General features: G+C 41.2%; 2 protein-coding genes across 3 annotated transcripts in view; both read left to right on the top strand.

The window, feature by feature from the left end:
• Nucleotides 1-3,964, top strand: part of LOC104326448 (cytochrome P450 2J6-like) — a 28,551-nt gene extending 24,587 nt beyond the window's left edge. For both annotated transcript variants that reach the window (XM_075418187.1, XM_009931230.2), the window contains 3 exons: nt 987-1,174; nt 2,301-2,442; nt 3,650-3,964. In XM_075418187.1, the coding sequence (XP_075274302.1) occupies nt 987-1,174; nt 2,301-2,442; nt 3,650-3,828 (509 nt within the window). In that variant the 3' untranslated portion in view covers nt 3,829-3,964. The remainder of the gene's footprint in view (nt 1-986; nt 1,175-2,300; nt 2,443-3,649) is intronic.
• Nucleotides 3,965-9,136: 5,172 nt separating this feature from the next.
• Nucleotides 9,137-19,563, top strand: LOC104326447 (cytochrome P450 2J6). Its single transcript, XM_009931229.1, has 9 exons — nt 9,137-9,307; nt 10,908-11,070; nt 11,430-11,579; nt 12,181-12,341; nt 15,190-15,366; nt 15,888-16,029; nt 17,493-17,680; nt 18,742-18,883; nt 19,385-19,563. Exons 1-9 carry the CDS (start codon nt 9,137-9,139, stop codon nt 19,561-19,563), a joined length of 1,473 nt encoding a protein of 490 aa, XP_009929531.1.
• The last annotated feature ends 6,228 nt before the right edge of the window (nt 19,564-25,791 follow it).

The raw sequence follows: 25,791 nt of genomic DNA, 5'->3' as shown, positions 1-25,791 counted from the left end.
AATAGGAGCTTGGGTCAGGGAAAACTGACGCTTTTCTGGTATCCAGAATGTGTAAGAAGAATATATTATTTGCAGTCATCAACTGAGATGCCAGTTGTTTTTCTATATAATAGGTATATTTATTGTAATGTATGGGAATGTTGAACAGAGAAGGAAGACAAAAAGATGACTGGAAAATTCTAGACAAGGGCATAGTTGCACACTAGTTCCAAAATTTTTGAATGATTTAATACAGCGCTTTCAGAGGTGATGAATTGCTAAGTCAACTACGTCTTCTTGACTCTCAGGTTTAGAGCTTGAAATCATTCTTTTCATGCTTTTGGTGCTAGAATGCTGGAAGAACAGAGCCCTGTGCAGACACATACCTTTCAAATTCTGATGAAAAAAAACCCCAAACAAATAAAACCTCTTTGATTACTAGCCTAATTTTTAAGCATGAAATTTGACCATGAAACCTCTGAGACTGTGTAAGCAATGTTACTTACTGAAGCCTAGATAACAGTGGAGATTAACAGTTGGTGATGGTTTGGTAATATTATCCTGCTCCAGTTCTCAGCGTTACATGTGTGTATCAGCTTGGTATGATGGCTCCCTTGCAACATGCTGATCAGTGTGCTGTGAGTCTGTATTTAGCTAGAGTAAAAATAATAGCTTGAGTAACTGAATTGATCTCTTAATAAGTAGTTCTTGTTTTATTTACAGTTTTCTCCCTTTCCTTTAACTATGAAGCTCAAGGGATCTGTTGGGCTTGTGGGATGGGAAGATGATCTCAACACAGAACCTGTAAACTAGGAAATACCAGTGTGTAGTAAAATAATAACTAGATAGTTGTATAAATGTATTTACATTTTAAGATGTGGTAAGTATAAACTAATTACATATTGTATTTTTTCTATTGCTACTGTAATCTAAAAAGGAAACAAAAGCTCTGTTTCATGCAAAACAGTTCTTGTATCTATAATGTGGTGGTTTTTTTTTTTTGGTAGAAAAAGTCCAGAAAGAGCTAGATTCTGTTCTGGGTCCCTCCCACGTGATTTGCTATGAGGATCGGAAGAAACTGCCTTATACAAATGCTGTGATTCATGAGATCATACGCTATGGTAGCATTGTTTTAATCACAATTCCTAGAGAAGCAGTGAAGGATACAACCGTTTTGGGGTATCAGATTCCAAAGGTACAGATCTCTTTTCTATTCCAATGTGATATTTGGCCATGAGTTCGGTGCCTTTCCGTCAGGTTTGCTATTAACCCCTTTACCCTCCAGTTCAGGACAGATGGGCGCTGGTGGCAGCGCTGGCAGACAGCACTTTCCCCTCCCATGCCCTCTGGCCTGTGCCTTTGTCTCGAAGGCAGTGTTCTGGGAGAGCGCAGCAGAGCCTTACTTTCGAAGAGCCTGTGATTTTGAAATACTTTATAAGCATTTGAGCTCTTACACTTTCAAAAGACCTCAGAGAAAATTTAACAGAAATGTACAGTGGTGTTGGTAGGGAGGATGCAGCAAACTCTGAATGCTAGGATATTGTCTGCTGTGTAGACAAATGGAATGTTTTCTTGGTTGATGTCTGAGAATACCAAATGTCTACTCACTTAGGCCTTCTTTTTCTTATTATTACCTCTCTGGCATCATATTTGAACTATAATGAAGATGTTTCCCCACAGTTTCTGAACTGCCACCTAACCTCAAATAAAAAGCTTCTGCCCACTTCTTTGAGTTTTCTAGCCTTTCCAAACTTCACCTCAAAGCCAAACCTCCCCAAAGGCACACACGAAGGCATCTTCCTGCACACTCCTGCTCCACGGTGTTTGTCATGCACACCTTTCCCACATCCACCTTGAGAAAGATAATTTGAAATATATTATTTCATTTCTAGGGTGCTTTGTTCTTCATTTGTCAAAAACTGTCAAAGCTTGTCAGAAGTGGGAAAGTCAGTTTACTGGATTTAGGATAAGATGCTAAAGAACCACAGACCACTCATTCTGTTGCATTTGCTAACAGAATGGAGAAAAAAAAATAAGGAGATGTGAAGGAATACAGCAGCAAAATTCCTGAACTTGAAATACTGAAGGTTGTGGTTTTTTGTTTTTTGTTTTTGTTTTTGTTTTTTTTGAGGGGGGGTGTGTGAACCCCAAACCCTCGGAACATTTTGAGATTAATTTTTTTTTCCTAATAAAATAATCTTTCATTTCTGCTGCCTTTCCGTGTGACCATCACTGTGCTGAATTATAGCTGGAGTCTGTCTGTGTCCTTTTCTTCTTGACGTGTGAGAGTCAGAACTAAGCCAACAGCATCTTCCTTTCAGGGCACTATCATCATGGCAAACATAGACTCAACTCTTTTTGACCCTGAATACTGGGAGACCCCGCACCAGTTCAACCCTGGTCACTTCTTGGACACGGATGGAAATTTTGTGACCCGAGAGGCCTTCTTAGCCTTCTCAGCAGGTGGGTGCACTGGTAACTGAACCTGTTTGTGTGGGTTAGATTGTGAGTGTGAAGCTGTATTATTTTCATTGCAGAGAAGGCCAAAGGGACTGTAATCCCAAAATACAGGAGCACATGGTTATCTCAACCCAGAAAAATATTTGATTACAAAAATAAACTGTTTGGTAATTTTATAAACCCTTGATCTTAGATTTTTGTGAAAATGCAGAGAAGGTAAAAGGAGTAAGGTCTTAGAATTGCCAATAAATTGGAGATTCGAGTCCTTACACTGTTGTCCTCCATCATCCTCTGCATGTGCCAGGTTGTGCTATTATAGTGGCTGTTCTGTGGCAGGCTGCTCTGCTGGAGCTGATTTATTTTGTGTATTATTATTATTCAATATTCATTGGTGCAGAAATTTGAAGCGGGATCAGATACATCCAGATGGCTGTGTCTTTCCTGGGGAGCTTCCAGAGTCACTTGTTCACCCAGTGTGTGAGTTTATAGAAGCTTAAACAAGCAGAAACTCTTGGAGCTCCTGCCAGGATGGAATAGCCTGGTTGTCAGAGCCCTCAGCCGAGATGTGGAAGTGTCAGGCTCAGATTCCTGGTGTAAAATGGGCAGAAAAGAAATTTGAACATTGCTTTCTCACATCCAGGCTGAATGGCCTAACCGCTACACTTCAGAGCCTGTCACTGTCTTTCTCTGGCTGGAAATTATATCTTGGATGCAGTTAATTGATAAATTGGGAAAAGTTTTTTCTTTAACAAGTTGTTTTCACTGAAAACATTATGTAGGAAAATGTCTAGTCAGATGTAGAATGTCCTCTGTATTCTGATTTTTCACTGCTGCTGGTAAAGATAAGTCAGCCTGTACTAAGTGGAAGCTGTGAGGGAACCTAAAGATGCTTTCTTGTCATTCTCATTTGGAATTAAGAGACTGAAGATGGATTCATAGAATCAGGGAGTCTTATAGGTTGGGAAGTAAAGTACGAAACTACTGAGAAGCATTTCTGGTGTCGTTTTCTATAATCTGAGCAGATCCTGCAAAGAAGGATTGGAGGCATCTCAATTGTTCGGTCAGTTTAATCTGAGAGGAAAATGCCAAATTTGGCAAAGACTTTTGTTCCTTGGTGAGGGTGAGCAATGCTCTTTTGAAAAACTGGGAAGCAGGTGCTGGTTACAGACCTCTATGGGGACTGACTGCTCTTTTCCTTCTCCCTCTGCAGGCCACCGTATATGTCCGGGAGAGGTGCTGGCGAAGATGGAGCTTTTCATCATCTTCTGCAGCCTGTTGCAGACATTCAAGTTCACTCTGCCAGAGGGAGTTAAGGAACTCAACACAGACGTTATCTTTGGGAGCACAATGAAACCCCATCCATACAAGCTGTGTGCAGTTCTTCGCTAGGTTGCAGGGTGTTACGGATTTCAGAATGAGGCATTGCCACAGATTTGCTAGTGTGCTGATCTCTTTGCAGCTTTGGTGTTTCTCATTCCTAGCTCAAATTCAGTGTGAATCTATCCTTGTTGTGTTGTATGTCTAAGAAGCAGTCTCTGAAAAATACTCTGGTTTTCCTGTGTCTGGAAAATCTCTGTATGTTTTTTTTTTCCTCCTGTATTGCAAATGAAATAAACATAGAAAATTATTACAGTCTCTGGTCTTACTAGATACTCAATAGGAATCTTACTGGAGAGAGAAGGAACCTTAAAGCCAGGTGCTGAGGGGGCTTCCCCTCATTCCCATGCATTCTCAAATCTAAGGTACGGTATAGAAATGCTCTTCTCAGAGGTGGTGGCTCTGGGCATTGCCAGAGCCCCCAGGTATGGTTTCATGGAGGAACAGAGTTGTGGAGGGATGTCTCAACTAGGTGTGGGGCAGCTGGTTTGTCTATTTAGCCAAGAGCCACGTGGAGATGATAGCTTGAATCTGGAAATAACAGATCTACAACAATGCAACCCTGCATGTGAACTGGTGACTCGGGCTGAAAGGGAAGGCAAACCCCCCATATTCCCTGATGAGGAATTGCAGACGGGAGCCCCGCTGATGGTGAAACCAAGTGAGTGTAAATGGTAACGGACCAGTGAGCTGGCCTGAAAATGTTTATTTACCTGTATTGTGGTGGTGTGTTAGAGAGGCATTTCTATGAAAGACTGAGTCCTCTCCACAGTGGAGTTTGTAGTGATAATGGTGTACAGTACTCCAGGTTGGCCATGTCTCTTCACTGATGCCTGAGTGCAAGCAGTCCCCTTAACTGTGCTGTCTTGAGGAGCGAGGCTTGGTGCCCGCAAAGGAGGGGCAGGGCAGGAGACATTTCTGTAGTGTTTTCCAAGAGCTGCATGAGAATCAGACTTCCTGAGAGTTTTCTGTGAGCACGAGGGCAGCTGCAGACAGCCTTCCAACAGCTGAGCTGGGGGAGGCTTAGCAGAGCTGCTGAGTTAGGAGCACCTGTTAGAAAGGTGTGCACATCGGGAGGAGCTGGGCACTGTGCAGCTGGCAGAAGCAGGAACAGTGCCTGAGCAGGGTGGGTGAAGAGCAAGTGCCAGAAATCACTCACACTTTGAGGCTGGCCTTGTTACCCAGCAAGATTCAAAAATCAAGGTCAGTGAGGGCTGTTAGTGGATGTAGCGAAGGCTCTGCTGCTCTGCCAGTTTCCTTCCTTGGCGAAAAAACTCTACAACTGTTCTTGCAATTATACTTCAAGGATTAGTTGTCATCGCCTCATTTACCCACTATGTTAGTAACGCTGTTGGTTAAAAAAAATTTTTGTTAAAAAAGTTTTTGAGAAGGAGCTCAGTATCATCAGGCCCAGTACTCTCTTCTAAGGCTTCTAGGTAGGGGCTCAAATGGATCCTTTTATCATGCCTCCCACAGATTTAAAGCCGGCTGTCGCTGCTGCTGCAGCTAGTCAGAGCTTGGCAGAAGACATGTGTAAACTTAGTGGGTGAAGCAGATCAAGCTGACGTGGCTCTCCTGTGCTCTAATCCACATCTAGCTCTGTGTGACGCTGCCGTGTGTTGTGTTGACGTAGATTCTGTCAGGAGTGGAGAGTTGGTTGTGCACTACTGCAAAACTAGGACTCTGGTTTTCTGGTAATAGAAAGATGGTGTAGCAAAAACAGGTATAATGCGGTGACTGGGTAGCTGGTGCCTGCTCTGTTGATGCCCAAGACTTGGGCATCTCCATGAATATAGGACATGTGGGAGACGGAATGAGGCAAGGTTTAGGAACAGGCACACAGGATCCATATTGCTTTAAATATTATTATTTTTTTTTTTACTTAAAATATCTTAAAAAAAAAAATTCCCAATGGAGATACAAGTCCTTTTATAAATTCATACAAAGGACTTGTATCTCCACTGGGATTTTTTTTTTAGGAGACTGCAAGTGAAAAAAAGTTTTTATATGTTGCTGAATAGCATTTATGAATCTGCATTTCCTGATCGTCTTTCGCCACACCTCAGAGGTCATCGGTGGACGCATTGGGGTCTGGAGGCTGCAGGTGAAAGCAACTGGTCTGGATTGAATTATTTCTGCTGTTGGTAGCTCGATACTGGAATTTCATTTCCCAAATGAGAAGGTAAAAACTGTGGTAGGTGAAAGGAAATGTGGTAGATAAAGCAAGAAACTAGCTAGCACTGGAACAGTTTTCACTCAGAAGTAACCTGGTCCATTTAACTCTGTGTTTTTAAATAGACCTACAAGTCCAGAGCTGCTTGAGACTTCTGCTCCATAGTCTTAGTGGGACAAACTTCAGTAAGGAGTATTTTGTGCTCAGCTCCTTGATTGCCTGGCAAAACATGCTGTGGCTGTCTCATTCCTAATTTCTGTCCCACACAGTACTGAGCTTTCATACCATTGTTACCATGCCCAAAATTTTAAAAAGTGACATTCAGACCTGTGATTCATACACTGATGTCCGTGTAGTTAGTACTGCTCCTATCTGCAAAGCAACTTCTCTTTCAGATTGTTTGTAATGCTGCAAAATGGTCAGGAAGAAGAGAAAAAACATACCTCAAATTCAACAACAAACAAAGTGAAGAGGAGTCAGTGTAAGAAAAAATAAGAAATCAGTAGAAAGGGGTGAGTGTGTTCTTTAATTGGGGTGACCTGCCAATGAGGGATGGTGCAGTGGTCCTGGTTCTGCCTTTCATGTCCCAAGAGTTAGCAAGGAATGAACATTATGTGAGATTTTTTTTTTCCCAATTTAGTCCAGCTGTATCTGGTAAGTTTTTACATTCCTTATTAAAGAACAAAATAAAGGAGTCTAGAAATAACAATTTACATAAATGGCTATAGCATCTGCAGTTCTTTTGTCCGAAGCAGACCAATGCTGCAGTCTGACTCTGTTGTGTGAGTTGACGACAAACCCCACTGCTTTTTCTGGCTTGTCCAGTCTGAGGAACTTCCTGAGCAGTGTGCTCTGTTAGAGCTTTTCTGTCAACAGGGGGGTCCTGCACCTCCACAAGGCATTGGCTGACGAATCTCTGGTAGCATGATCCTGCCCACAGAAGGGATTTCATCAGTGCAGCAATGTCGGCATGGAGGCAAAGGGTTTTCGCGTCTCAAACCAACAGAGCTAAGTCAGTAAAATTTTAAGCACTGGTTTGACCTGTGCAAATCAGCATTCAAATGTTTCACTGCGCTAGGAGTTGCCACGTGTAAACAATCTTAACTTCATGAAAGTGCGATGTAAGAAGTACTGAGTGGCTTTGATAAACACCTAACCCGAGCATTTAAAAAAGCCTTATAACTAACTTTAAGCCGTTCAACAAAGGGATTTAAGTTTTCATATGCAGTCGTCTGATCCACCCTGGTATTTTTGATAACACCATGTTCTTTAATAATGATTAGTTTGTGACTTAAATATTGCCTATATTATTACAATATTAGTATGATAGTTATTAATTTACCAATTTAAATATCTTGATTTTGTTTGTATATGAAACCAAATGCAGGGCCGATGGACTAATTATTGGTACCGTTACTGAGAAGTTTGCACAAACAGGTATTGTAATTTCACTGTCACAGCTGGATATTTATTTAGAAAGAAATGGTGACAGTCTTTGCATGAGAGGGCAAATTTGTCAGAAACACAAATTTGAGCATGTTCTCAAGCTAATTAGCTACTGTGCAATGCAATATAGCAAGACCTGTGTATAGGTGAAGGCTTAATTCATACTTTTTTGGTCTTTTGGCTGCGAGACACCTCCATCCTCTCCCCTGGCCCCCAGCTGTTATTTGTTAAACAACAGATACTACTCTCATTGGCATTTGTTGGGACATTGAGGCTGTATTGCATTATTTCTGCTGTTGTGTCCTCGAAGGATGGAGTCATTTTGTTTGGGTTTCATCCCAAACAGCTGCTGCAGTTGCAACCGTGACTCTTCCTCCTCCCAAGAAGACTTTGGAAAATACTAAATTCAGAGCTGAGAGTGGCTGGAGACAAAGAAAAGGGCTATGCCACAAATGAAGGAACTGCAAGTCACACAAGTGGTCTCTGAAGTGGATAATTCAGTCTCTCAGTTCAATCGCTGGCCAGCAAACCCTTGGAAATGTCAGCTCTCTGCCCCACTTCTAGTGTGAACCAACTTGCTTAACACTTCACAACTTGTATTTTCAGCTGTGCCAGCTCTGCAAGTTTGGCATGTGAGCAGCTAAGCCATTTGGGTGACTTCCCGGAGTGCAACCTGCTCCTGTGTAAGCCAGATGAGCTGAGTCTGGGCTAGTGTCATTCCTCAGCAAGTGCTGAAGAAGTGCCAAAGCTGTGCTGGCTGCAATGACCCGCTTTGCAGAGGCCCTGCCTCCGTCAAGGAAATGCAATCCACTGCTCCCAAGCAGAGGTGCTCAGTTGCACGGGAGTGCTTGCGGAAGAAGCTCACAAAGACAGTTGTGTGCCGTCTTCGCTTCTGCTGCAGGCAACACAGTGGGAATTAGCGGAGAGGCAGCTGGAGGGGGTGAAGAAATTTTGCTTTCTAATTTGGTCATAAACACCTTGCAGCCCTACTTATCTGTGCAGCTGAACAGGGAGTGTGTGGACACAGGTGTTACGCCATCACAACCACCAAAACCTCGTTACCCAATGACAGTTTAAAGTCTTACTCTGTTTTATGTGCTCTAGGCACAAAATTAAAAGGCCCGACTATCTTCCAATGAGCTTACAATGTAAACCATGAGGAAAAATAAAATATTAAAGGAATAGCATAGAACATCAGGCTCAAGCAGTAATATGAGGTGAGTGAAGGAGCACTGCATACGGTTGATGCGTGTGATGGCTACTGCAGAGCCTGAGCCTGTCAGTAATCCCACTGGCCTGGAGTGTGTGGCAAACCCTCAGGAATTTTTTTTTTTTATTTCTCTGTTCTTGCAAGAGGCTTTTTATAACACCAGTGCTGTGGGCAGGGATTTTTGTAGCAGCAACAGTCATGGCACAAGGACGCATGTGGTTAACCCACGTTTTGTGTCCCCTGAAGAGCCGATGTTAGATTTGTAGCTGCAATATAATGGAGTGATGTCATATGCTGAAAAATAAGAACACTTCATTCTCTCAGATGGGGAAGTAAAGCAAAGTGATCAAGAGGGAGGGGTGGAGAGTCACAGAAGCTTTAACATCTTCTCTTTTTAGGGAGGCACCAGAAAAGCAAGATAAAGTGGATCTATCCTCTTGTCTATGTAGCAGTTTTTCAGAGACAACATAGCCTTGTAAATCAGAAGTGAGATGTTAGCAGTAAGCGTGGGGCTGGTATTTTTTGTGGTGTCTCTACTGTTTATGCAGTTTCTGAAACTGCAATGGATGCGAAGACGTTTTCCTCCTGGACCAACTCCATACCCCTTATTTGGAAATCTGCTGCAGATGAACTTCCAAATTCATCATGAGATCCTCAGAAAAGTATGTATTTTCAGGCAACTAATTAATGGGCTCATAAGCTGATTGAAAAGTAAATGTGAGTGAGTAAAAGAGTCTTATTTTCAATGCTAGGGAGAGATTTATTCTAAATTGTATAAATGTGAAAATAAGTGGGCATCATTAAAATATCTGTTTCTTGCTATGAGACTTTCCATCTTACTATGAAACGTCGTTAAAACCTTATGTGCGTATGAACAAAACAATACCGATAACACTCCTGTCTTATACATAGGGAAAAGATACATTTTAAAGCAAAGTCTTTAATTCTGTGCAGTCTTTTGCATATCCACTTGTTGACTGTTGTTGCACTGGCAATTTGCAAATATCCCATGAAATAGCTACTGAGTGCATATGTATTTCTGGTATAGAAAGGATATTTTTTATTTAATGTATACTTATTCAGCAGATTTTTCAAAAGATCTTAGAATAAATATTTTTCTGACATATAATTTGGTCAGATTTTCTTGAGAGGCTTCAGTCTGCTGAGCCTGATCTAAGTAGTTGAACTAATTCATTGTGTGCCTATGCTCCAACTCTTGTCTCAGTCCATTTGTAATGCACAGCACTTCTAGAATTTGTATCCTAGTGTTTTATATTCCTTATACATATATATTAAATATTTAACATTTAAATATATATGTAATGGGACCTCACTTTCACCCTTTTTTCTCAACTTTCTTTTTTCCGGTTCTTCCCTGTCCTGCCAGTTGTCCTCTCCCGAGATGCATGTTTCAAGGCAAAGTAGTATGACTCCACAAAATTATAGCCAGTGCATGTCTGTTGTGTTTTCTTCTATTTCTAGCCTTCCCAACCTGAAGAGTACTATTGCTTATCCGAAGATTTCAAAAGCCATGAATTAGTCCTCCCAAAAAACAAATTAAATATCAATGTGCAAGCACATGCATATAAATTTTTGCTTGACATGCATATCTGTTCCCTCTTGTTTGCTACCAGGCAGAAAAATTTCTTACACCTCTAGTTCTTGGCATGTTTTGGTGATTGCCCGCTCTTCCCAGCCTACTCTGCCCCACAGACATGCTACTTTGATCTACGCACTGTTGTACTTCCCTCAGCCCTTCACTTTTCCAGCTCGTGGTCCTCCAGCCAGGGAAAGCACTGTGTTGCCTACTTCTAGTGATGTCTGTGTGCGTGGCATTGTGGAGACAAGGCTACCACAGCTGAGCTACAAAGGAGAGGGCGATTCCTGCCTTACCCCCTCCTCAGCTGCTTTTGCTGCACTTAGTAGATAAAGGGGAATCTGTAGACGGTTCACACAAAACTCATGAGCTAATGTTTTCTTCTTAGAAACATGTAAGAATTCGTCTGTAAGGGGTTTGAATTGTAAGATGTGCAATAAGTAGCATCACAGCCTTTGGCAATATTGGCTGTCTGACGTTTTAGGAACATCTTGAGTAAATGAGACTTCATATAGAAACCTGACTTCAAGCTATATTATATGGAAGAATAGATTTGATGCTCTTTTCTCAACGTCAGTCATCCCTGGGGGATCTGCCAAGGGAAAAGATCTGTTTCATCTTGTTTGATTTAAATGTACTGGTTCTGACTCTGCTTTGCTCTACAGATGGCCAAAATCCATGGTAATGTCTTCACCTTATGGCTTTCAAATGTTCCTGTAGTTGTCCTGCAAGGGTTTCAGGCAGTGAAGGAAGGTCTGACTGTCCATGCTGAAGATGTTGCTGGAAGGCCAACAAGCAAAACTTTTCACCTTTTGACACATGGAAATGGTAATTACTATTTTCACAAATTCTTTTCGTGTATTCTAACCCTGGTTTTGGAAACTGATCTAGAGCCTCAAAGTCCTTAATTTACAGTGGAAAAAGGGTTAATATTTTCACGAGTTTTTATGAAATGTTTATTTATTTGATTCTGTTGGAACAAAAACAGCAGAATATAGCTATTGTGAGAGTTCACATACAGGAGATAGATGGCTAAACTCAGAAGAAAGGAGAGGAAAGAGTAATGCTACCGGACTACTGGAAAAAATTTGAAAAATTAGAATGAAAGAGAAACTTCTTTGACATATTAACTGTATCAATTCATTAATTTATAAAGCATTAACAGCATTAGTTCATTATGATCCTAGGTCTTATCTTCTCTAATGGCCATCTCTGGAAGCAACAGAGGCGTTTTGGACTTGCAACAATGAGGAAAATTGGAGTAGGGAAAAAACACCAGGAGTATAGACTACAGCAGGAGGCCTGTCACCTGGTGGAATACTTACGGAAAACAAACGGTAAGTGACTCAATTTGCAGGTCGGTCTGTGCAATGGGCGATTTTGCTGACAAGTGGGTCACCTGTAGCTTTTAAAACTATTTGATTACAAAAATGAATTTACAGTGTACATGCAGAGCTGAGTCTCAAAGGTCTGTCTCCTCAGTAAGAGAGGAAGTTTGTTCAGACTGTGCTGCTGAGTAGTGGGGTGAATCTCTAGGTATGCTCAAGTATTCTGTTATCCAGGTGTAAAGGATATGAGCAAAGAATAGAAGGTGGTTCTCTTTTCAGTTCAGCTGCTTATTTATACAATGTCTCAGCTGACCTTTTTTGTACCCTGCTTATTGCCAGACATGAGATCTGCTGATGCCAAGGTCTGGTGAAATCTGGGTATTTTTATAACTACTAATGCCATTCTCACCAGCTGTCTTGTCTTTTGTAACCAGTAGTTTTTTAGATGTCTGAAGTTACTTTTTACTCATGCCTTTTATCAATAAATTACAATTTGCCATCCAGCAATGATTAATGTCAGAAGTTTTTATAAAATGTTATCAGCTCTCCTTTCGGTGGGAAAAGCAGAACAGTAAGTGTTAATGGTGAATGATGTTCACTGTGTTTACAGGAAAACCGCTGGACCCCACTATGCCTGTCACTCACGCTGTTGCAAATGTGATCTCTTCTGTGGTGTTTGGACATCGCTTCTCTATAGATGATAAAAATTTTCACCGCTTGATTGAGTCCACTGATACTATAACAGCATTTTTGAACAGCGTCTCTTTTTTTGTGAGGAAAATTCTTGTTACTCTTATAACAAAAATTAATACTAATGCGTCTGGAATTGCGGGAGTAAGCACCAGAACAGTACTTCCAGATGCCTAGTTCAGAACTGTTTTCAATTGCTTATGCTTTGTCATAGCACAGAAACTTCTCAGTGTGGTGGACAGGGATGGAGACATACAGGCTTGCCACATGTTTGGGAGAAGTACAAAGGACTTTCTTGCAAAAATCGCTACCTGTACAAGTCCAGTGTTTGTAACTGAAACTCAGTAGTAAAATACAGGTAAAAATATCTGAAAAGCCCTGCAATAGATTTATTTTAAATTCTGTCTGACAAAGTGGCTTTCTTCACTATATGAAATCACGACAGATGTCATCACATCAGATGTCAACAAATTTCAGGAGTAATATGGGTCTTTACTACTTACTTCGGTACTATTAACTAACTTCACAGAAACTTAAGTAGCGCAAATGTTTTGCTCAAAGGTAACCTATCATGAAATTGCTTACTGATAGTTTTTTCCTGCAGTTCTTGGCAGCAACCTGTGTACCATCTCTGCGTGTCCTTACAAGAGTTCAGTAACGCACGCTGGAGGTCAGTCTCCATTAGCTGCTGGATGATATTTGTCTCCATTCAAGACAGCAGCTTTTAACTTCGCATCTGGTCTACTGGCCAGAAAAAAATTGCCATCTTGCTTCTGTGTGAAGCTGTGACTGTAGCTGCAAAAACAGTGGAACAGATTGTCTCAAGCAAGGGCAGTCCTGGCATCAGCCATTTATGGATGGGAACCACATACTGTATATAGTCAAGCAGTCAATTTACCAATGTACAAGGCATCCAGCTTCTACAGAATTTGCTGGAATGAATCTGGCTTTCTATCTTGCATCATTTTCCACCACCTCTTACTGACCAGAAACTGCTGTAATGAAGGTCCTAGAGAATTTGAGGACTAATTTCATAGTTTTGGTAAATAAAATTACTTACGATTTTTTTCTTCCAGAAGATGCAGATAGAATGATTCCTAAGATATCTTCTAACCAGGGTAAACTCAAGATCAGCTATTTCCAAATTACTCTCAGTAGGTATTTGTATAAGCTGTTCTTAAAAACACTTAACAATGTGTCCACAGCTAACAATCACATTCTAGTCCAATATTGTATTCTGTCCTGCTCTCTGCAGTGCTTTCACGGTGACATAAAATCCTGTAACGATGGTTTGTACTAATCTGTTTTCCTGGTAAGTGGACAGGTAGTTTCAAGCAACATTGTGCAATAGGATGAAGAATAAATACAAGCCAGAAATCTGAATAAGTTTGTGGGAAGATAAATCTTTGTAATGCAGCTGCCATTTAATAGGTGAGCCCAAGAGTTATGACCTAATGCATAATTTAAGCTGCAGTAATTCTGTAAGCTGGAAGGACATGGTGCAATCTGTAAAGGAAGAAAAGAAAGAAATGTAGAGGGATGGAATTAATGTAAAAAGTGTTTTGTTTCTTTTCTGCTAAAATGTGGTTTTATAACGGTATAAGTACAAGAATGTGAATATGTTTAGACCAACAAATGAACAGTAGGGAATCCACATAGATCAGTATTTCTACTTCATCGAGTTGTTTTGCATATCACACAGATGTGACATGTTTGCTTCTTCTCTATAAGAAGACGTATCTGAGTAAAATCCCCATGCATTCGGTATCCTACAGTAAGAAAATAAACCTGGGTTTGGATATTTCTATTTTCAGTTAGCAAATGTGTCAAGGAAGCCAGCTTGGATCTGGTTTTGTGATGAGATAGAAATTGTGCGTATGTCGGTATGAGGTCCTTGCTACTCAAGCTCAGCCTAGCAAAGAATTGAGATACATCAGTACAGGCTTGGGGTGGACCTGCTGGAGAGCAGCTCTGCGGAGAGGGACCTGGGCGTCCTGGTGGACGACAGGTTAACCATGAGCCAGCGGTGTGCACTGGCTGCCAAGAAGGCCAATGGCATTCTGGGGTGCATTAGGAGGAGTGTGGCCAGCAGGTCGAGGGAGGTTCTCCTTCCCCTCTACACTGCCCTAGTGAGGCCTCATCTGGAGTACTCTGTCCAGTTCTGGGCTCCCCAGTTCAAGAAAGATGAGGAGCTACTGCAGAGAGTCCAGCGGAGGGCTACAAGGATGGTGAGGTGACTGGAGCATCTGTCCTAATAGGAGAGGCTGAGGGAGCTGGGCTTGTTCAGCCTGAAGAAGAGAAGGCTGTGAGGGGACCTAATATATGCTTACAAATATCTGAAGGGTGGGTGTCAGGAGGATGGGGCCAAGCTCTTTTCAGTGGTGCCCAGTGACAGGACAAGGGGCAATGGGCACAAACTGAAGCAGAGGAAGTTCCGTCTGAAGATGAGGAAGAACTTCTTCCCTCTGAGGGTGACGGAGCACTGGAACAGGCTGCCCAGGGAGGCTGTGGAGTCTCCTTCTCTGGAGATATTCAAGACCCACCTGGACAAGGTCCTCTACAGCCTGCTGTAGGTGACCCTGCTTTGGCAGGGGGGTTGGACTAGATGACCCACAGAGGTCGCTTCCAACCCCGAACATTCTGTGATTCTGTGATTCTGTGATACAGAGGAACTTCGTTTAGTCTTTTTGTACATCACAGTGGAAAATTTGTAGTGTAAAACTAAGTGAAATTCTGCTCCAGGGAAAAATGGGATTAAGAAAACCTTTAATGAATTATGGGATGGGCACTATGCCTTCAATGTAATGGTGAAGATGCTGTCATGATAGTCTTTATCTTGCTTTTTCCAGTACCTGAAAGCCTGTGTTAGGATTCAAATTTAGTTTGTTGACGTCAGGAATATCACATATCTAAAATATCTCTTTTACAGGTATATGAAACATTTCCCAGTCTTGCAAGCCATTTCCTAACATTATTTAAACAGACTGAGTCCAGCATTAATTTTATTAACACTTTATTAGCAAAGGAGCTTGAAAGCCACAAAGAAAAAGGAAAATCAGATGAAAATCAAGATCTTATTGATTACTATTTGGATGAGATAGATAGAGTGAGTATCTCTGAACTCTTCTTATGCTTAACTAATAACAAGGGATTTTAAGTGCTCCTTTGATATAATGATGTCTAATATAAATTTAGAAGCATAGCATTTCTCCATAGAAAAGCTTATAGGTAGATGAATTAAAAAAAGCTGACACTAAGAGATGGCAGGAGGAGGACAGAATTAATAACGTAAGTAGATTTACAGGTAGACAATCTATAACCACAATAATAACAGATCTGTGTATGGTTAAGGTACAATTAGAAATGGCTTATGATGGGATTTGCAGCACTAGTAGAAAGCATGTACAATTAGTAACTTTGTCATGGCTGAAGAACAAAATGTGGATAGGATAAATGTACTGGAGAATATTAGAAAATGTCTTTATATTATTCAGAAAGTTTTATTTTCTAGCACTTTTTTTTTTTTTTTTTCAATTTTTGATAGTGTCAGTAAATATTGCCGTGATGCAAGGTGGTTTACTTCTTTTTTGTGTGCCATAACTTGATCTTTCCAATTCATATCTGCAGACTAAAGGAGATGCTGATGCTACTTATGATGAAGAAAACTTGATCCAGACTGTTTTTGACCTCTTTCTGGCAGGTACAGAAACTACAGCCACCACTTTACGTTGGGCATTGCTCTATATGGTTGTTTATCCTGATGTTCAAGGTAAGTACACCCAAACAGTTCTGCAACTTTCCAGAAATTTTATGTGTTCAAATAGTAGTAGAGCTTGTTCAAAGAATAGTAGAGGAACTAATTATTAATGCATGAGTGAGGTGAACTGGCTGGATCTGTTTCTTGCTGTATCCTCTCTAACATACAGGCCAGTCATCTTAGTTTTTGTTTTTAAAAGATCTATACAGAATGCAGGGTGTGATTCATTCGTCAGATGGAGGAGTCTAGTCTTGGATGGGATAAATTGCACCGTTGCCCCTCCACTGACAATAATGATTAGACTTCCACTGAGGACAAGGTGGGGTCTTCAGGTCATGCTTTTCAACCCATGGCTGCTACTCTTCGATGTGCTCTTAGCTTATTTGCAGCAGCAATGATTTCAATACAGTGGGAGGTTGTTGATATGTGTGGTTATTCCATGAAGATTAAGATTTCAAACATAGATATCTACACATAAATAGATATAAGAAAAGATTGGAGTGAGTAGCTTGAAACTGTATGCTTTTAATAATGATGTTCACAGAAGAAAGATATAGATTGGCAGAGTAAAATAAGTGAAGAGTCAGAGTGTACAGCATAGAAAGGATTAAAAGGTATACAAATCACTTCAAAGGCCTCATATTTGAGAGTTTAAACTGGGTACCAGGCACAGCAGGAGGCTGACAAGAACAAAATGGTGAAAGTGGTAAGGAGAAAGGATCTCCTGTTGCTACCTAACAGCTCTTCAAAAGACCTAAAATTTGGGACTGGATTGTACATACTGATATTTCACATCACGATCTTTCACCCTCTCAGGATATATTAAAACGGTCTTCAGTTTCCTGATGCATAGGGTCAATCTAATTGCAATGATAAAGGCTGTAGTATTAATCAGACCATTTCAGCTCAGAAATTAATCAGAATTTACCATTTCATCTCAGACTGTAAGTAAAAAAAAAAAAAAAAAATCCTTGAGAAAAATTAATTTGTGTAAGTGCTTCCCAAGGCAGGTAATTACAGAATAGCAATTAGGCCGTCTGTAGATGACAAGCAAAATCTACATGGTGCTGAGTGAAGAACAATCCTTGATCAGCTGCTAAACTGGTCTCCTAATACATGCTTAATATGTAATTTTCCTGTTGATTCCCTACCTGCAAAAATAAATATTAATAAAAATCTTTTTATAAATTACCTCAGAGCAGTAAATGTAACAGGAACATAAATATTCTTATAAAATGACTTTGTCTGCTACTGTTATTTTTAAAGTATTACTTGGCTATGCAACCTATAAACAACTTTGGTGTCAAATCTTATTCAGGCCATCTGTATGAGACTTTGAAGGCATTCTGATTTTGCAATATATCTTTTTCATCTTGTTGGATATTATTCTTACTGTAAAAAGCAATAGGAAAAATTATGAGAATAGAGTTTATGGATTGTTTGTTGTATATTTAAAGCTGAATATTCTTCCTTAGAGAAAGTCCAGAAGGAGCTGGATGCTGTTCTGGGTCGTTCGCATTTGATTTGCTATGAGGACAGAAAAAAGTTGCCCTATACAAATGCTGTAATTCATGAGATCCAGCGGTACAGTAATATAGTCTTAATTGCGCTTCCCAGACAGACCGTGAAAGACACAGAGCTGCTGGGATTTCCTGTTCCAAAGGTACAAATATGCTGCATGTCTGAATCTGGTGACTAGTACACTTGTAACAGTTTTTAAAATTTAAATATCTTTTTAAGGACTGAAGCCACCTCAGCTAGTGATTCTCAAAACACTGTTCTTTTTTAGTTCAATTTGATTTAATTGCTCATTTAGTTGAAAAGCAACTGTGATTGAGAGCTGCTAATATCTGCAGGTCTTTGGTACATTAGATGCACCTAGACAGGCTTTTGGGGGTTTTCTTGATTGGTGACATTAACCCCTGTGTCCTGTCAGTTCTAGCAGTGCCCCTAAGCTGTGACTGTCTCTAAGGCTGGCCTTTTGCAAGGAAATGTGCACTTCGTCCTAACTATTTGTAGCTTCTTAGGCCATTATTTCTGTCAACAGAAAACTTGTGAATGGTGACTGGAAATAAACATACTAATTTCTAGCAATCTCAGGTCTGTCCCTTGTCAGAACTGCTTATCAGCTGCTGAACAGAGGCCATCCAAAAATGGGAAAATGATTTTACTGAAAAACTTGAAAATATGGAATTCTTTTCATATCACAAACTTTCAAATGCAGTATCTTGCAAATGTCGTAAAGCAACTAAAGTATTTTCAAGTTTTGTAACTGAAAGGTACACAAGGGTTGCTAAATATTCTCCCATCGCTGCTTTTCACGTTGTTTCATTTTCATTCCTTTTTCTGTATCTGCTTAAAACGACTCTAGCATTGCAGAAATTATCGAGTAACAAAGGGAAAAATCAAATTGATATTCATGATATTCTGTAACTCAAAAGCTGAATAATAATAATAAAAGCAACAGATTTTAACAATACGAACATGATAAAATCTGAACCGGTTATATTATTGAACTTATTGGCAGCAAGTAATAAAGGAAAGGAAGTCGCAACAGTCTCAAAAGTGTAAACTTCTTATGCAATGTTTTAAAGCTTGATCACATTTCTGAAAAAATGAGACCTTAAATCAGGACTATATATTCTTAGCTCCTTTGTCATTATTTGTTTATCTGATGAGTATGAACAATCAGACAGAATTGAAGCCACTGCTCCTTTTTTTTAGGACACCATAATTTTATCAAATATTGACTCCATTCTGTCTGATCCTGAAAAATGGGAGACACCTGATCAGTTCAACCCAGGCCACTTTCTGGATGAAGATGGAAACTTTGTAAACAGAGAAGCCTTCTTACCATTTTCAATAGGTACGTGTATCGAGCAGGGATTTACTGAATCTGTGTGATTAAAATCCATTCATTCCCCAACGTAACTGGAAAGGCATCTGCAATTAGGTATATAAACACCTTCCACTGTTTTAAAGATCTCCAGGAAGAGAGAAGTCCAACTGTACATGGAAAAGATGGGAAGAGAAGGAATGACACATAGAAAAGTTTCTCTTGGAGGAGACATCCAGTTTTCAAAATAGTAGCAGCAAAATGCAGAGTGCTAGGAAGTCTGTAAATGCAAACTATGCATCCCTGGTGATAATTTCTGTGATGTCTTGCTGCCTGCTGTAAATATAGATTAAAACTTTTGGTGGAAATAGAAGCAGCCTTTCAGCTCTTAACAATGAAATGACAAATTCAGTGAAGAGAAAATGACAAAGTCTGCAGAAAACAAGCAAACAAACAAAAAACCCCAAGCGGGTTAGAAAGGGAGGTGTGATAGAAATCCCTTGGCTGATTATCTTTTCTGTCTTTTCACAGGGCACCGTGTCTGCATGGGGGAGCTGTTGGCAAGGATGGAGCTCTTTCTCGTCTTCTCCACCCTGTTGCAGGCATTCAGGTTAACCCTGCCAGAAGGAGTGAAAGAAGTCAATACAAAGCTTGTTTTTGGGACCACAATGAAGCCACCTCCCTACCAGCTCTGTGCCATTCCCCGGTAGGAAATGGTGCCCCACGGATTCAGGGAAGATTTACTCTGCAAGATTGTTTCTGCATGTAAATTCCTTGTTGCATGTCTTAAGATTTTTTGCTTTCCTCTTGATTTGGTTGATCACTACCCTGAAAGATGTTTTTCAGACAGCTGCATCCTGAGGACTGTACTTACAAAGAGTTAATATTTTGTTCTTGTTTTCTGCTTGGATAATTTTGGTAATTTTCTCCTGATGTGTAGCAAATAAAGACATTAAGGGAAGAATTAGAACTGGGCCTTATTTATTGCTAAATGGAAAGAGGATTTACAGAGAAAGATCTTGAAGTAAAGCCTATAAATTAGAAGTCTCATGATGTCTCGGGTCTCAAGATCTGTGCATTCTTTCTCATAAGCCGTAGTTGCATTTGTGACAGGCTTAGAGGTCTTTCAATCTGTCCCGGGATATCAGTGAGTGGAGGAGTTAAAAGAAGATCTTGGGAGAAGCTTTCTAGAGAGGCAGATAATATGATCTGCGATAACATTCCCTTAGACTGCTCAGGTTTGTTAGTGAGTTTGTTGTATACAACTGTATCACTGACACCTGGCAAGATAGTTCAGGGTTTCACCTGCTAAAACTGGTAGTAGTTCAGCCCTTCAGATGAAAATAGAGGAGTGGCTTTATCAGCCAGCTCTGGAGAGCTTTTCATAACACAGGCAAGGAGCAAGGACTGGAAGACAAATTACAACAAGGAGCAGACACAAAGTGTTGATAAATTGTTCTTTTTTATGAGCCCAGTGGTTGACAGCAGCATGAGAACATGTCTTTTTCATGACAGGTAGTTTTCTGGTGTTGTTGGCTCCAGATCCTCCAATAATTTCTTCAGCTTCGTTTATTCTTTCAGTTCTTTAATGGATTCTTTATCACAATTAGCTGATTTCACATCAGTCAGCATAAATTAACTTATCACGACCAAGAGAATATTTGGCACTATTGAAGACTTCTTGAAGCCCTTTATGATCACAATGTTTAAGGACTTGGCAAAAGTGGATATTCAACATTTTGCTAGTTCGGTTACTGACTGTTAACAAGGGATTTTTTTCTGACAGCATTGGGAGATTGTTCTTCCTGTATGACATACAAAATGGATACTGTATGCCAACATACAAAGGATTATTTTTATCTGCTGATTAGCTGATAGTGCTATCTGTGAGACTGAAGTCATTAGCAGCTGTATTTGCTTCAGGTACCTCTATCTACCTCATATTTTAAAGGGCTTCAGTCTAGCAGGCAGAGATGTGTGAAATCAGTATTCTCATACAGGATGAAACCTGGGTTGCCAGTTTCTTCCCCTGCAGAATTACCTTTATGGGATGATTCAACCCTTTTCACTGCTGAGGGCTGGATGACAGCGTGTCCATACAGGTGGCTGATTGGCGTGAAGTCCCCTCCATGCTGGGACTGCAAACATCCCCCTGGCAGTAGCTCCACACTGGTAAAGAGGTGCTTCATTTGCATCCGCATGGATGGCAGGAGGAGAGGCAATGACAGCAGCAGTTCATTACCTTTAGCACCAAAGTTAAAAATCAATAATCCTAAAGAAGAGCTGGCAGATAGCACCAAAGAAATGCTGCTGCTGGCTGCATTTAGTAATTAGGAAGAAAATGGAGCCTAGGCAACCTCATAAATACATTTTCCACCAAAGTAAGATGAATCCTATGCCTCAGATCTAAAACAACCCACGGTCATATTCCTTTTCTAGTGTGAGAGAACCATATTCCAGGCTAGCTCAAGTTGCACTGCTGGTTAAAGTGTCTACTGAGCTCAAATACAAGTAGAGTAGTTTGGCAGGGTTTGAAGCTATCAAGTGTCAACAAATGAGTTGTTTTCCACCTGTGCAACAGCACCTCTGCCTGCTCTTCTTCCCCGTGTGTGTCTCACCTCTCCAAAGTTCTCCTTTACAGTCTGTACAACCTTTTCAACCTACCTCATTTTCTCATTTATCTTAACTTTTTTGCTCTTCATTTTTATTCTTAAGTCAAGGCTGTCCCTTGACTATTCTTCTACCATAAGATGTCATTCAGTTTCAGAAGTTAGTAGAAAGAACAAGGTCACCCCCACTGTTCTAGAAGGACTGTTACAAGTGGCTAAAAGTACAGTTTTGAGCCCAGCCTCTAGACAAGTTATTAGGAGTCATTTGAGAATTAATGAAAATTTCTTTTCAGATGCTTTTTAATATGCCTTAGACATTTGAGCAGTCAGGATCTGAGTAGATTACAAAATATTCCTAGATAAACTGGAATGTAATCCTGCAGTGCCACCTAATATGAGATAAAAACATATCTGCATACTCTTAGCTGTAGTAATCTGTGGTAAGTGTTTGTTCATGCTTTCCAGGAAAAACTACATGTGGCAGATTAAATGCAAACATTTCAAAGCACAAAATTCAGCTTTGAACGTGCTTGCTGTGCAAGCCATATGCAGTGGCTCCAAAAGAAGTTCTGCTCCTCTTTTAAAAAGGAGAGGAGAGGGTGAAATTCCTCCTTAGGTAGCAGACTGTGAAATACCAGTATTCCAGCTCTCTTCATCCCTTTTCTAGGGCTAAGAGACAAACCCAGGAGAGAAATAATGTAAACTACAATCTTGGTTTTCGTGGGGCACTCGCTTTCAGTGCCAGTTCCCTCACTGGGTTTTCTTGTGCTGCTGAAGGACAGAGCAGCCAACTGAACTTACTGCTCCACTTGTGCTTTAAGTAATGTGAGTTTCTGGGAGGGGATGCAGTCTCCACCAAGCAAAAGAAAGGTGCAGGACTGGTGTGGAGCAGACATATAAGAAGGTACTGGCCATCCTGTTCCCCACAGATCACGCTACTCTCCTTTCCTTGATTCAATCTCACCTGTCCCTGCCCATGGCAGGGAGATTAGAACTAGATGATCTTTAGGGTCCCTCCCAACCCAAGCCATTCTATGAGTCTATGATTCAAAATCCACTTCAGGTGTTCTCTTGTTTGGCCTGCCTTCCTGCTTTCAATTTTTTGAAAATCTCCCAGTTTGGCTGCATTTGGCTTCACTCTTTGCCACAAAGGCTGGTGTGAAATAAGCTTTCAAAAGACCACATACACTTTGCGTTCGCTGTATCCAGGCAGGGCTGAAGTACCTTGTGATAATTCCCAAACACATATGAAATTGGCTCATACAATAATAAGATCTCTTTACTGTTTGCTTTTGGAGGGAGGTCTAGCCAATTTCTTTGAGCTTGGTAGAGAGCTCAGCTCTCAAAGATTCAGAGGCTGAGAAAAGACTATCAAAAAGACTCTTAAGAGAGACTCCTGTCTCGTAATGTAGCTGCTAGGTTCAGCACCTTTCTATGTGATGTGCTTTTTTACACCTGTGTTTTCAACTCCCCTCTATTAATTTTCTTGCTTATACAATGCCCCCATCTCCAAGTTCTTCTTTGCATATCTCCCAGGCCCATGCTGTCGGCTGTTCCTTCTTATGCCTTCCTCACTGAAATCTCTCCATCCATTCTTCTCATCTTACCTCACTCCCATCTGTTGTAACATATTTGGCAGATGTTCCTCATTCTGGTGTTTTTTATCTTCTTTCTGATTCTCTTGTATTCTTTTTCTGTTTTTACTCCCTCTCCTACGCTATGCAGTTGTTTGTCTTTCCCTATTTTATACTGTTCCTTGAATTACATGCAGAGTAGCCATAGTTACGTTCCGTAACAGCACTGCTTTGTATGCGCTAAGATATGAAGCTGATAATGGCGGTATGGATTGCACCATTTCACCTCCAGAAGAGGAAGATATAGGGGAATAATGTCATCGTTGAAGAAAGCAGCCTGAGGCTTTATTGTCACTAACAGCAGTAGGAAAACACCATTTTGAAAAGGGAGTGGTTGTCAGAAAGCTGAAGGAAGAAAGACCAAGAGGGTAAGTGCTAGCTTCTCCCTTTCTCTCCCTGGTCGGCCAATGCGAATAGCCTCGTCAACTGCATTCATTTTGTTGTGAAAATGTGTTTAGTTTTGGAGAATGTAATCAGCATCAGAGTATCACCATTTCTGCACATGAAACCAAAATTACTTACTCCTTGTTTCTTGGTTTTCTGAACCTCAGCCCCTGATCTCAGGATCTTCCATGTCCCTGGTGTTAGGCTGAGTCCCTGCAGCTGTTGCTTCATCATTTAGGAAAGCCATCGTGTTGGGAGGGTTTTGGCTGCATGCTGCGATGTCTGGATTTTGCTAAAAGGCTTGAAAAAGTTTATTACTTAAAAATCATCACTGGGGATGAAAGAGAGAATGGTGGGAATTGAATGTAGTTCCTCAGGAAGAGGGAGGTGGTGCTGGGTAAAGAGGAGATACGGAGAAAGTCAAGCTGAGTCCAGAGAGAAATCTGGTCTCTGACCAGCGTGAAGGAGGAAGGCAGAGGGGCTGAGTGAGGCGCTGGATGTCTCATGCTGTGCTAGGGAAGCCATTTTAGGAGTCTGCCAGCCTGGAGAGCAGGCTGTGGCTGCCACCTTGAGTGGGCAATGGGGAGGCGACTGAGCTGTCACAGGCAAGTGTTGCAGAAGGATCTTGGAAAAAAAGGACCCGGGCTGGTGCCTGGAGACAACCTGAGGGGAAGGCAGGCTGCTGGCTTGCTGGGCAATGGTTTGTGCAGCTGTGTCGTGCAGCCCTTCAGAGGGAACCGCACCCCTCCTTACAGAGCAGCTTACCACAATGGCCGCCTCACCTGGGAGGGAGGAGGGCCGGGGCTTGGGGATGCCTCCTCCTGCCAACTCCCTTCTCCAACCTTTTCTCTCTTTGGCTCCACTTCCTTCTGTTTATTTTTCCCTGGCTGCTCCTGCCCATGTGGCCTGCCCTCATTTTACACTGGGAAGAAGAACATGGCCGCTGCCAGGGCAGGGACTGGCATCATGGAAGGAAGCAGAGGTACAAAGTCTGGAAAAGACGGGAAATCATCTTCGTCCAGGAAACACCACCAGAAAAAAGGTTTTAAAGCTTCCTCAAGTGGCCAGAGCATGAGAGGAGACGTGGATCCCCCATACCAGAGGAACTTGTTAGAAGACACGATGGCAACGGAACAAGGAAGGAAGAGCTTCAGGCTAGTGTTCAGACCGTGACACATCCTTATGTGAGTGAGTCTGGCAAGAGGCCGAAGGGACCAATGGTATTTGAATATCTGAATTTGTGAGGAATAACTGATAACGTGACAACTCAAGGCTGGAATATGAAAGAAAGAAAGAAAGAGGTTCGGTTGTGAGTCTGCAGCCCTGGAGGCGGTGAAGGCCCCGGGCCTTAAATTCTTCAATTCCCCATTAAAAGGGTCACTGGACAAAAATTGCTTTTGCTGTTGAGAAAAATAATTTAGATGCAAAAGTCTTTGAATATCTAAAAGGCCAGGGAGGGTACTACATTGATGCCAAATGAAAAATTCTGATAAACTGATGAATTTTAAGCAGATTTTGTAAAATTATACTGGACACAGAGCAGGTAAAACATTTGAGAATTGCTTCGTAAAGAGAATGTTTTTTCCTCATTGAAGGAGAGAGTTGGATAAGAAATGAGTGCCTTGAAAAATATGCTTTTTATTGTAAACAAGCAAAGCTTTTGCAGAATCGTGGAAACATCCCTTTCTTGGTTAGCACACGTTACTCAGTTCTGCTTTAGCGGTGATGCAGTGCAGTGGCTGGGGGCTGATTGACTCGGAGGTCTGGAAACTGTGGGCTGACGAACCGCGGGCTGTTCCTCCTGGATAAGGGTGTTTTGTGTCCCAGAGCCACAAATCCTGTGAAATAGTTTCTGTCGCAAAGACAGAGGACTTGAAAGAAGCAAGCTTATGCACAAGTTGTCTTGGCAGGTTTTCAGCAGATCAGTGAAAACGTATTTCTTTCACACGAGCTTTGCTTTCAGGGGGTGGGCGTTTTTCACAGGGAGGCATTTCTCTGTTAGCATTTCAATCTAGATCTGTAAGACAGGGCTATAACTACCACTGTTACGTGGTGCCCAGAATCCCTCTCACGTGGTTTTCGGGGTCTGGTTGCAAGTGGGTGGACTGCCCGGCAGCCAGGTTTGTACTTCCTGCCTGTGTTGAGGCTTGGCAAAGCGCTCTGGCCACAGACTGCGTTTATTCTCAGGTTACCAAGTATGGCACAGGCATGTCACGACTAGTTCCTCCTGGAGCCCTTAGTTCTGGTTGCAGATTAAGATTCCTAGTAGATTTTCTCCCATGATTTTTTTGGAATCTGTGTATTTCATAAT

Source organism: Opisthocomus hoazin, chromosome 4 (assembly GCF_030867145.1).
Source record: "Opisthocomus hoazin isolate bOpiHoa1 chromosome 4, bOpiHoa1.hap1, whole genome shotgun sequence".
In the NCBI taxonomy this organism is placed as follows: domain Eukaryota; kingdom Metazoa; phylum Chordata; class Aves; order Opisthocomiformes; family Opisthocomidae; genus Opisthocomus; species Opisthocomus hoazin.
Note: the sequence above shows the minus strand (reverse complement) of the source record. Positions and strands in the feature narration are given on the sequence as shown.

What these genes read in the sequence shown, in the direction of transcription:
- LOC104326447 (XM_009931229.1), top strand. Translation starts at nt 9,137, where the DNA reads ATGTTAGCAGTAAGCGTGGGGCTGGTATTTTTTGTGGTGTCTCTACTG. An exon ending in CCTTTTGACACATGGAAATG is followed by an intron (nt 11,071 to 11,429) that starts GTAATTACTATT and finishes TTATGATCCTAG; the next exon opens with GTCTTATCTTCTCTAATGGC. An exon ending in TGTTTATCCTGATGTTCAAG is followed by an intron (nt 16,030 to 17,492) that starts GTAAGTACACCC and finishes ATTCTTCCTTAG; the next exon opens with AGAAAGTCCAGAAGGAGCTG.